This window comes from Platichthys flesus, chromosome 7 (genome assembly GCF_949316205.1).
Source record: "Platichthys flesus chromosome 7, fPlaFle2.1, whole genome shotgun sequence".
NCBI lineage: Eukaryota > Metazoa > Chordata > Actinopteri > Pleuronectiformes > Pleuronectidae > Platichthys > Platichthys flesus.
Genome location: NC_084951.1, coordinates 24,090,800 through 24,102,626, shown reverse-complemented (window position 1 = coordinate 24,102,626; position 11,827 = coordinate 24,090,800). Strand labels below are relative to the sequence as shown.

Below are 11,827 nucleotides of genomic sequence, written 5' to 3'. Positions count from 1 at the left end.
AATAAAAAGCAGAGAAATGCAGAATAATATTCACATTCAAGAGGCTGAATATTTAGTATTCATGCTTAAAAAATGACAAACGATAAAAAAACTGAAATGTATTAATCAATTAATTATTTTATTCCTGATATTTTAACTAGATGAACATCTGCACCCCTTCAGAGACACTTCCACCCATACACAACATGTAATTTATCTATCTATCTATCTATCTATCTATCTATCTATCTATCTATCTTTCTATCTATCTATTAAAATAAATAAATGGAGATGATAAATGATGAATACAAATATTGTCAAAATGTACTTGTTGTTAGTTTTTTAAGTGTTTAGTTTATTTAAAAAAAGAGAAAGGTGGACAAGAACACTTCAGGGAGCAGCTAGATTTGAAAAAAATGTGTCAAGTAGAAGAACAAAAAACTTCACAGTATAAATAAACATTTGTACATTTTCCAGGATAACAGTTATGTGCTGTTCACTTGGCCTTTTAACGAGCGTGTGAAATTCCCGAGGTGCACGTGAAGGCAGCAGAGCGACGCGTCAGCTCATGTGCGTCGAGTCCCCGCCCCCAACTTTATTCTGAAGAACAAACAGAAACATTGAGGAGGAGACCTGGAGAAGAAGAAGAGGAGGAGGAGAAGAAGTTGTTGGAGGCTTCAGCTCCTCAGACCCTGTCCTCATCTGCTCCGCTGTAGGAACAGCTTCTCAATAACAGACCACATCCACCATTATCAGTATCAGTGTTACTTCCAGAGTTTATTCTGAGCCGCACGTGAGCGCATCATGACTTTCAGGAGGCTGAAGAAAGTGAACTCCAGCGGACCCGAGTCTGGACCCGCAGCCCCGGACCACGACATCTATTTCCCCTCGTCCCAGTCGGACAGCTGCAGGACGGTGGAGGTGCGGAGCGGCTCCTCGGAGGTCTACAGCTACAAGACCCTGGCTTACTCCGGAGGGACGCTGCCCAGGAACTTCAAGAAGGTGAATACAAGCTTATTTAAAACTCTTCATGTGTTCAGTTCATTCAGGTCATTCAGCAGCTCAGTTCATGTCCAGCCTGGGTCCTGATTCACTGGCTCCTGTAGAATGAAAACAACTTTTAAATCACTTTTCTGCTGCTTAATTGGACTTTTTGAAGCTCTAACTTTTGATAAAGTCACTTAAACTTGGTTAATATCAAGTTTAAGAGCTAAAATAATTTCAACTACTTGTTTTATCAGCATCACAACATGTGTAGTGACATGTCTGCTGTTCAACTGAATGGTTTCCAGGGAAAATAAAGATAATTCCAACATTTAATTTAAAGATAAAGACAAATAACAACATTTTATTGAAAGATAAATACATTACTTCTAGGATCATTAGAAAGAGGAGATTATTTATTTCTAAAATGGACCAGAGGCTCTGGATTAATCTAAATTTGGGGTTAATTCTCCTCACATGTGGAATTCATTGTGTTTTGAAAAATTAAAATGTTTGGGAAACTGCTCCCAGTGGATCTGTAGAGAGGGAGAGAGGGTCTCACTGTGAACAGTAGCAGCCTGGTCAGGGGGCAAGCGTGTGGACCACCCAAACACTGTGTGTGATTGATGCCGTGTCAGGTAGTCCAGGGTCCTTCAGGGTCTTTCACACAGACGACTCCTGGGAGTTGTTGTTGTTTGAATCTGTTTTTCTAGACAAAATGTGAAAATCGTACAGAGTTTGTGTTTTAATATTCAAACCTTCGCGATAAGAGACTCGATGAAAAGTCTGTAACTTTAAAATATCAACATCCAAACAGTAGAAATCCTTCTCATGAGGTCATCATGAGGTCACGTAAACCTTATGAAGATAAATTTGACATTTGTATATGTTAGTTATTTATATTGATTAACGTCTGAGCTCATTTGGCTGAAAAGTGGCCACAAAGAAGTAAATCACCTTTTTAAATCACTCTCCACATGTTGTTTAATCTATTTGTGAAGCTTTATTTGGTTATTTCACATATCCACAGATTCCTGTACAACATTGAAATTACCTGAAGTTGTGTATAAAAGTAAACTGAACATAAGCTGCACAAATGCATCAAAATGAAAATAAACAGTTATATATCAGTTCCTATCTTTATTTCAAAATAAAAGTAAACTGAAGACAACTTCAGAGATAATCCTATCGACCTCTTTAACTGGATCATTTTAACCTGATTACAACATTTTACTGAAGCCGTATCTGAGGAGCAGTTGACAGGAGTGACAGCCTCCACCTCTGAGGGTCAAGAACTACACCAGCTTCAGTCACTGCTGGATAATAACTCTGCTAAACATAGATAAATCCCCATATCTAAAAAGCTCAGTTGATTTTAAAATCTAAAATCCTTATTTCCTCGACTCAAAACGTGTACTCCAGTGTAAAGCCATGTGTCCCAGTGTCCTTCACAGAGACGCACAGTCACCCGCAGACCCACACATCACAAACGCTGTGTGTAGCTGCAGCCGGCGGCCACAACAGTGCATTGTGCACACACAGGGATGGAGCTCCTGCCCCGGCCGCCCCCGTCAGGCTCTGTGGTTACGTGGGGGAATAAATGCACTCATTGAGACGGGCACGGGACAATTCTGTAAGTGTTGGGGCATAAAGAAAAGCAACATTTTACTGCCCAGAGCGCTCGGCAGCACAAAGCCGCCTTTCACGGGGCCAGCATTTGAAAATGACTGAGTTGGAACAGAGGCGGATTGATTGTACGTGATTTAGTGGAGCCGGCGGACAGATACCTTCCTTATTGACACAGGCAGGTAGGGCAGGGTCCTGACCTGCTGTTGACTGGGGCTCTCGCTCAATGCACTTATTGTGGCTGAGGTGTTGTGTGTCTCCAGGGGGGGGGAAAGAAAACTTAAAAGACGTGTGTGTGTGTGTAACTGGAAGAGCCACAGTCTCAGTATGAAGCTGGGTTTGAATCCACTAGTTCCAGATTTTGATTTGGTTCTGCAAACTCACAGAAATATCCCCAGACATGAAAAGTCCTCATTCAAATTGTTAAAGAAAGTCCTGCTGGGATCTGGCCCCTGATCCGAAGTTTAATGTCTTCTCCCCGGAGCCAAACCACAGCTTTTCACCATCGTTCATGTTAATCCGTCCAGTTTGACTCCATCTGGCTCACAAACAACCAGACAGAGACGTGCATTCATTCATCCCGGAGTCCTAAATAATCAAATGTGTCTTATTCGTTTGGTTTAATGGGCTACAATAAAAAAAAAAGAAGCTCTTAATGATTTTAAAATATCAGACAGATCAACAGCCTGGAGCTGATTGAGTTTGGAACTGGAGCTAAAAATAGGTCGTCCTCCTCTTTGATGATGATGCGACGGCTGGAGGTAAACAAAGAGCAGCCCGACGGGTATTTCTGGTTCCAGCTTGTGTTTCTATATCATCACAACGTGGTCCAGTGACTGAGACACACACTCGCGTGCGGTGTTTCCCACTCGATGGACCGGTTGATGCACTCGTGTTTGCAGAAGGTGTGTCCGGGAACTTGGGGGGTTTTCTCCCTCATGAGTAATCAAGCGTTTACCTCAAGCAGGTGTCTGACACACGCCTGTTTCGTTTTGTCTCCTCGCAGGGGGGCGGCCTGCAGAAGTGGAAACCCCTGACACTGTCACCGGAGCCACAAAGGTACAAGCTCCTCCTCCACCTTCATCCTGTGTTCCCCCCCTCCTCCGCTTCCTCCTCCTCTTCTTCTGTCCTCACTCTTCTAATGAGCAGCTTCATCTCGGAGTGAAAGCCCCTCAGTGATGGCGGACATTGTTCTCTGTGATGTTCTTGAGTTCTGTTATGAATGTTCATCTCTTTTGACCGCCTCTGCCTGAGAGATGCTTCAGAGCCTTTGTTCTGTTCGTCTGTCTGTGACGTCCACATGCTGCTGGACACAGAGGACGTCCTGTACAGCAGAGACCCCCCCCCCCCCCCCCTCCGCATGCAATTTAGATCAGGACACACAGGGTCGATCCAGATGTTGGATTCAGACAAAAACTATTGACTGTCTGTAATATCTGTCCTGAATTTTGGATTTTATGGATAAAAATGCTGCATTTATAGATATTTGAATGCTAAATGTTTCTGATTATTAAAAAATATCCCTGGTTTTAGCATTTTTGATTTATATATTGTCCTTTTGTTAGTCTCTTCGTCTCTCCGTCGATCAGACAAAAACAAGACATTTGAGGCCTCGGACCTCACAATGAACGTTTGTTCCAGACTAAACAAATAGATTGCAGATTGATAATCCAAAATATGATTCTATTAATGGATCAGTTGATTAATCAGTAATTTTCTCTGTCTGTTAGAATGAGGTTTATTCAAATAGTTGTTCAGAGGAAGATTCCAGGAGGAAAATTGAGGATAAAAAACTAGCTGTTGCTCAGAGAAGAATCTGAATTAACCAAATGTCTCTTGTTTTCCAGGAACGTGGTCGTGCTGGAGAAAAATGAGGAGGAATCGTTTGGTTTTGAGATCCAGGTAAGAGGATTAATGGAGGGGGGGGGGTCTGAACGTTGTGAGTGCTATTTAACAGGATTCCACTGATCGGCCACATCATCGCTGTCAAAGGATAAAACATAAGTAAAGGATCCACATCTTGTAAATCTCTTAATCCGAGCATTCGCCTGTGCCCGCAGTGGAGGGGCGGGAGGGGGGGGGGGGGGTTAAAGGTCACGCATCAGTCAAATAATTTGTGGATTTTAGTCCCATGACTGGAGAGAAGAGGAGATGTGTCTGTGTTTTTGTGTGTATTTTAAGCCGTGTGGTTTACTCACACGCTCGCCATGTAATACCTGCTCCACTCTCATCCCATCGGAGGCTTTTGCACATTTGACCTCGATATCTGTGTGATCTCGGCCTCGTGTCGCCACCGAAGCACCGCCGCACAATCACGCCTCTGTCGCACAAACCCTTCATTCTGTAAATACTTTACGAGGCATCGATCGAGTGTTTACAATAACGTGAACGCTGCCGAGCTCCGGTGGTTAGAAACAGAGTTATTTTGAGGTGAAAATGCTGCGTTGAGGAGAAGACATATTGTTCTATTTGTGTGTTCGGGTCGGAGGTTCCCACCCTTCCTGCCTGTGGCCAGAGGGAAGTCAGATCACGAGGGCCAGTTTGACGGCCAGCAGAGGAGCACGCAGATGAATGTGGAGTCTCTGGTTTTCTCCTCCCTCGTCCCGTCTGTTATGTTAACACTGACGTTGAGCTCAGGAGCCCAGGATGTAAATGTGTGTCATTTGCATTCCAACGACATTTGCATGGTTTGATGTCGGGATCCAGCAGCGAGGCTCAGATCTGAATCATTCCCAATTTCCCCTTTAAACAAATTTGCTCCAAGTTGGATCCGTGTTTCAGAAGGAGCTCTTGTGATAGCAGATGGAAAGTTCGATGGCTCTCGGGTTACTTGCCTCTCGACCTGTCGGCTGAGCTTCAGGCTCCTGCAGCAGCAGCTTGTGAACTGAAGTAGCCGTTTAGGGGGAAGTGAGCCTGTGACCTTCTGCGGTGACTGAAACAGGGAAGATAATGCAAATGCGTGTGGAAGTAACCATCACTGTTTCTAAGACAACACAATGTTTAGGCCTGCCACTGGTGGAGGAAGTGCTCGCATCGGTTACCTCAGCGAGGCAGACTTCAACCACATCAGTGATATTAGTTTAAAACTGCTCTGTTTCCTCTCGGTGGCTTTTGAGAACATCAGTCACACAGAGCGAGACTTTTAAAGGCCTCGCTATTATTAGAGCTTTGGTAGATCAGATTATTAACTGATTAAAATCTGATCATCAGATTAATCGTCAAGGAAAACACAGTTTGTCGCTGCCCTCATTTACAGCCATTTCAGATAAAAGATAAAACCTTTACAAGTAAAAGCATCTTTAAAAGTATGTATATTACATTTATAAATACTTTGAGTGACTCTACTTAGTTACGTTCCATCTCTGGAGCTTTCAAAGGTGAAGATGCAGAGATGGAAGATACACTTTCATCACTTAGTTTGTGAGTGAACAGGATTGTGGAAAAGCTTCTGGATGGATTCCCATACAAACCTGATGGAAGGATGTGAGATGGGTCAGGGGAAATGGATTTTCACTTTCTAAAACATTGTGAGAGGATTCTCCTCCATGCTTGATTGAATGTAAGGGGCCTTCTGGACCTTGGTGGACGTATGGGCTCTATTGACATTTCAGTTTTTACATGAGAGCAGCGTCTTTGGCTGATTTCCGTATCGGTTTTATTTTGAATGTTGACGACTTCTCTCTCTGCAGTTTGAGTTTTATCAGATAAAGAGAAACCCACCTCGCATGTGGCACGTCTCGACATGTGTTGAGATACAATCTGGTTTCCTGCAACCTCAGCGACTCGTTCGGTGGTTTATCACCGAACCGTGTATCTTGTATCTTCAAACTGCTGCCATCAGCCACATTGTGTCAGATAATAATGACATACCAGGAAGGAAAGGAACCGTTTCTCATGTTCAGTGTTTGTTGTTCTGTCTCCTCCAGACCTACGGCCTCCACCATCAGGACCAGAACTCGGTGGAGATGTGCACGTTTGTGTGCAAGGTGCACGGCGACAGCCCAGCCCAGCAGGCAGGCCTCAAAGTCGGTGAGTTGTCGTTTTGTATTTATCTGTTGTTGTTTTTTTTATCTGAGCCTGAAATAGGCTGGAAAACTACCAGAAATAGAAATGAGGGGAAGAGAGCGTGACAGGAGCTTTTGGTTCAGCTCGTCCGTTCTTCACCAGCTGACACTTGTTTACCGTGAGTCAACAACATCACACCCTGACTCTCTGCCAGCTGTTTAGGGAAGCACAAGCATGACTTCCTGTCGGATCATTTTCCAGTCGATTAAACCTCTCAGCGAGCGGCTTTCTCCTCCAACACGTGCGTGCCGGCTCCTCTCGCCAAAGTGCCGGCGTGAAGTGGCGACCAGCTCCTAAATACCGGCTTTAAAGAACCTGTTGTTTTTATTCAGTTAACAAGTCTCACTTTCTGTTAGTTGCCTTTTTTTAATTGCTGAGATAAGAAGCCTGAAGAAATTTGCACTATTACATCAGCAGAAGACAAGACATCAGTAGCATGAAGTACAGGGGTTAATGAGTATAAAAAAAAATAGAAATATACATTTATACGTGTAAAGAAATATATTATGTGTAGGAATATGAACAGCAGAAAGCATTCATAAAGCAGCCGGTTCAGGGTTCAGTGAAACATTGACTAGAAAACATTTACAAGAGCGAGATGAGCAGAAGCAGCTCTGCCGCTCTGCTTCTATAAATTCTCTCTGGTTTTCAAACTTGTGACCACTCCGTCACAAGCTGTCCGCTCGGAGCCCGCTGGAAAAGACTCAATGTTTTGATCTTCCTCTGCCGGTCGACCTGCACATGTCACTTCGGTTTCACTTCTTGCATTCCTCGCGTGCTCGCTCTTTTGTTCCCAGCGTCTTGCTGCGAACACAATGACTTCATCGCATTAGGGCAGAGGAGGCGTTGTTGTTTGAAAGAGGAAAATAGGCTTTGTTGCCTTTAGCTCACAAAGGGCCGCGGCCGTCACGCCTGGAGAGTCCACGCTGCGTCCAATAAGTTCACCGGCTCCACGGGCGTGACTCCGATCAGTCAACAAACCAACTCTATATCTGGATATCTGTGGATCTAAAAACAAACAAACAAGTCGACTGTTTAGATAATTTATCGTTTTAGCTTAACGTTTATTAAGCATCAAAGACTAAATGTGTTTCCACGGCTTGACCTCATTAGAGCAGATCAAACATGTTGTTGTTTGGACGGAAGCTCACACGCACAACATGATGATGACGTGTGGTTGATGATGCTCTCGGAAATGGTGACGAATCCTTCACACGTTTGCGTCGCACATGTGTGAAGGATTCATTTGGAATCGAACGAGCCTCAGAAGATTGATTCCTGCCGGCTGCTAACACTCTTCTTCTGTTTGGTGTGTGTGTGAGCAGGAGACACCATCGCGAGTGTGAACGAAGCCTCGGTGGAGGGATACCGACACAAAGAGATCGTTCAGCTCATCCGGGCCTGTGGGAACACACTCAGGTAAAAACACACTCACTGAACACAACAACAACAACAGCTGTTGATGTTTATAATTATATTGTAAAGAATACAAGAAAGATTTATCCTTCTATTTTGGTTTTAGTGTTTTAAATATCTGGAAGTTTTAAGTTGTAGTTTTCATTAACTCCTGTTTGACATGAGAGAAAGATGAGGATTTAGTCCTTTCAATGAAACTCAAATTCGGTTGCAGGTTTCCATCATATTGTTAAATAGACTGTCACTGTACATCCGCCCAACAGGCGCCTTTAAAACAATCAAGCTGCTCCACCTTTTCACACACTTTCAGATCTCAGTGCTCTAAACATGCCTGGGTTGTTTTATCATCAAGACCCATGAATGATTCTCAGTGTTCAGTGTTAAAGAAAAGGATTAAAATCATTTCCTGGATCAAACCACATCCTTCAACCAACTTCCGTGGTAATCCGTTTGTTTTGTGTGTGTTGTACTGCTCATAAACAAACACACGATGAAACAGTCGAGTTAATACACAACTTTTTTCATGTGAGGTCTCTCTGTTTTCTTTAATGTCTTGAACTGTTTTATTTAAGCTGCAACAATTAGTGAACCGACAAATATACTGGTTGACTCTTTATATATATTCTCTGTTGGCTCCAGCTTTTCACTCGTGAGACGTGAACGTCATTAAAACCAGTTTCTGTCGCCTCAGGACTGTCAAAGTAAATACGCATCAGATTAATCCTCGATAAAAAAACGGTCATTAAACGGTTCTGTCAGTTTACTGAGCGGATGTTCATTTGAACCCGCTCCCTGTCCTCCTCCTCCTCCTCCTCCTCCTCCTCCTCCTCCTCCTCCTCCTCACCCTCTGGCTCTGCTCGTAAAACATTAAAGTCACAGTCGGCGAGGGCGTGAGGTAAAACCACAACACAGTGTCTGAAATCATCAAATTAAAGTTACAACCCGTGTAAGAGTGAAAACTAGCAGCCTGTAAGACCCCCCCCCTCCATTCCCACAACTGTCTGATGAAAGGAGACTTTATCCTTGTAGTTTTTTATTGAGCGCTTCCTGTTCCACTTACGAGCCTTTGATCTTCTTCTTCTGCTCTCTCACTTAAAGGCTGGAGACGGTTTACAGCGACTCGATCCGCAAAGCCGAGCTGGAGGCGCGGCTGCAGTATCTGAAGGTGGGTTCACTCTCTCAGGCTGTCGCTGCATTAGTCGGCCATTAGCCTCACACACAAACACACACACACTGGACTTCTGTTAACAGGCCTGATATAGACACCCCCCTCCTCCTCCCACACCTGTCTCCCCGGCAGCGCCACCTGTTGCATCAGCAGTTTTCTGCAGACATTCTTCGCTCGTGGCCGTGAAGTGGCTCGAGTGTTCGAGCTTTTCCCCCCGAGACTCCAGCAGCTGTCCGGCTCTAATCCGCCGCGACACAGCCGCTCTCCGAGGCACTAATCCAACATTTTAAAGATTAACCTGCTGCTGCTGCATCGCTCGAGCCCTAGATGCAAATGTTGGAAAGTGATGTTGTCACTTAATACGATGCAGTCGAGAGAAACTAAATAAAACCACCATCTGACTAGAGACCACGTAAATCACTGTGAGACACTCGTATCACTCAGAGTTTCACACACACTGCTGGGATTTTTTGAAATATCCCCCTTGACGCAGAAAGCTATTCGATGACCATTTTACCACTTTACTTCAGGGATTAAGTCCCAGTTCCTGAGCTGGGAGTCATGTGTGGACTCTGTTTGTTGTGGTTTTCGTGTCTCGGTCGTTAAACCTGCATCTGTTTTCTCTTCTCAGCAAACGCTTCACGAGAAGTGGGATGAGTATCGGTCGCTGATGGTGCAGGAGCAGAGGCTCGTTCACGGTGAGTGATACTAAACCTCTCAGTGTCAGAACGTGTTCATCCAGGGATAATGGAAATATTAAAAACATAACAAAATGTTCTAATATAATAAATGAAAAACAAAGAACTTGAAACGTCGGTTCTGAATAGAGACAGAGACAGATGTATTCATTGGCTGGTAAAGATCATCTGATATCCGTCTTTCAGAGACAGATCGGCAACGGATGTGAAAACTTTTATTTGACAGAATAAACAATGCAGAAAGGATGTGCATCTTAATGAAAGTCTTAGATATTTGGATGCATTTGGTTTCCTTTGTATACAAAGTTATTTATTGTCAAGTTTTGTATAAATATCAACCTTCATTGAAACTTGTTTTCATCTGTATTTGATAACGACATCTTAGGAATCCACTGTATCAGTAGAATAAACTTCAGCATTGAAACATCTGTCGGAGTTTCGTTGTGAATTGTTCGTCTATTTCTGCGTCTGTGTTCAATGATGGAGTTACATTCACATTAGTCCACTGTCCTAACCCGTCCCCTCTCTCCTGCAGGTATAGTAATGAGTGATGCGGCGGTGTACGAGTCCCTGGAGTCGGCAGGCGTGTACGGCAGCCTGGGCGCCCCCAGCCCCGCGGCTCAGAGGGCCCTGCTCGGCACCGGCAGCACCAGCAGCAGCGCCAGCTTCCTCAGCACGGCCACAGAGGACGACCCTCTGTACCAGACCTGCCTGTACCAGGTGGACGGCAGCGTGGACTCAGACAACGGCAGTGCCGGCAAAAAGAAAGAGCTGCAGCTGCCGCAGAAGGTGCAGCGTCTCCGGCCGGCCAGCGAGCTCTTCACCTCGGCCAAGACGCAGCTGACCCGCAGCGCCAGCACACGCAGCTACATGAGAGGCTCCAACTCGTCGGGCGAGAAGCAGGGAGGCTTCACCACGCTGCAGAGGAAGCCCAAACAGAAGAGCTTCCGCAGGCGCCTCCTCAAGTTCATCCCCGGCCTGAACCGGCCGCTGGAGGAGGAGGAGAGCAAGCTGTGAGCCGGGCGCCACAGAGAACTGACCCAATGACTTTAAAAGCACCAGTGACTGTCAGACTAAAGCTGCCCAAAGAAAACTGAGCCCACAAACAGTGAAGAGACCAAAGAGAGACGGCTCAGCTTCAGGCCGCGGCTTCTCCCAGCCGGACGGGACTTTTCTTTACATTTGTTCATCTCTTGTTTAAGTTATTTATTTATTTTTGACACGTTTTTGGTTTCTGTACAGAATGAAGCATTTCTCAGTTTTTACTGCATGCAAGACTTTTATTTTGTCAGCTGAATAAATGGCCTGTTACGAGTGTAATTGTGCAACGCAGCATTTTGTACGTTTTGATATCGACATCAGATGATTCCACCGCCACCTCAGTTTCCCTAAATATAAAATAACGGAACATTATTTCGAGCGGAGCTTACATGGAAATCTATTTAGTTCCACTAGCCACAACTGTCTGTGGGAACTGTAGCTCCCAAACTCGAATTAGCACCCAGACCTCGAGTGTGAACACAATCTTTTTCTTATTCCTTTTTTCCACGTGCTGCTGCTAAATTTACGAGGCCTATAAATCCCCCCCCCCCCCTCCATTTAATAATGTTATCACCCAGGTTTTGGGGGTTAATGTGTGGTGTGAGGTGGTTTGGGGTGCGAGGTATCCAGACAGGAGGCCGTTGTGTGCACCCTGACACGGTTTATTGTTGGGAGAGCAGGGAGGAATGTGCGGAGAAAGGCATGACCCAGAATTCCAAACACAACCGGCTTCTTTCAGCTCCTGGCAGACGATCACCGATTCCTCCCGCTTCCACGCTCCCATATTCCCATGGCGGTTGTCCGGTTGTCCAAGAGCTTGCTTGGGTGTGCGTGTGCATGTGTGCGAGTG

The 11,827-nt window shown here is 44.9% G+C and overlaps 1 protein-coding gene across 1 annotated transcript; it reads left to right on the top strand.

The window, feature by feature from the left end:
* Positions 1 to 593: 593 nt before the first annotated feature.
* Positions 594 to 11,251, top strand: tamalin (trafficking regulator and scaffold protein tamalin). Its single transcript, XM_062392387.1, has 8 exons — positions 594 to 981; positions 3,596 to 3,648; positions 4,437 to 4,491; positions 6,516 to 6,618; positions 7,980 to 8,073; positions 9,169 to 9,235; positions 9,870 to 9,936; positions 10,472 to 11,251. Exons 1-8 carry the CDS (start codon positions 784 to 786, stop codon positions 10,951 to 10,953), a joined length of 1,119 nt encoding a protein of 372 aa, XP_062248371.1. The 5' UTR covers positions 594 to 783; the 3' UTR covers positions 10,954 to 11,251.
* Positions 11,252 to 11,827: the final 576 nt, after the last annotated feature.

What these genes read in the sequence shown, in the direction of transcription:
- tamalin (XM_062392387.1), top strand. Translation starts at nt 784, where the DNA reads ATGACTTTCAGGAGGCTGAAGAAAGTGAACTCCAGCGGACCCGAGTCT. An exon ending in CTGTCACCGGAGCCACAAAG is followed by an intron (nt 3,649 to 4,436) that starts GTACAAGCTCCT and finishes CTTGTTTTCCAG; the next exon opens with GAACGTGGTCGTGCTGGAGA. An exon ending in GCAGGCAGGCCTCAAAGTCG is followed by an intron (nt 6,619 to 7,979) that starts GTGAGTTGTCGT and finishes GTGTGTGAGCAG; the next exon opens with GAGACACCATCGCGAGTGTG.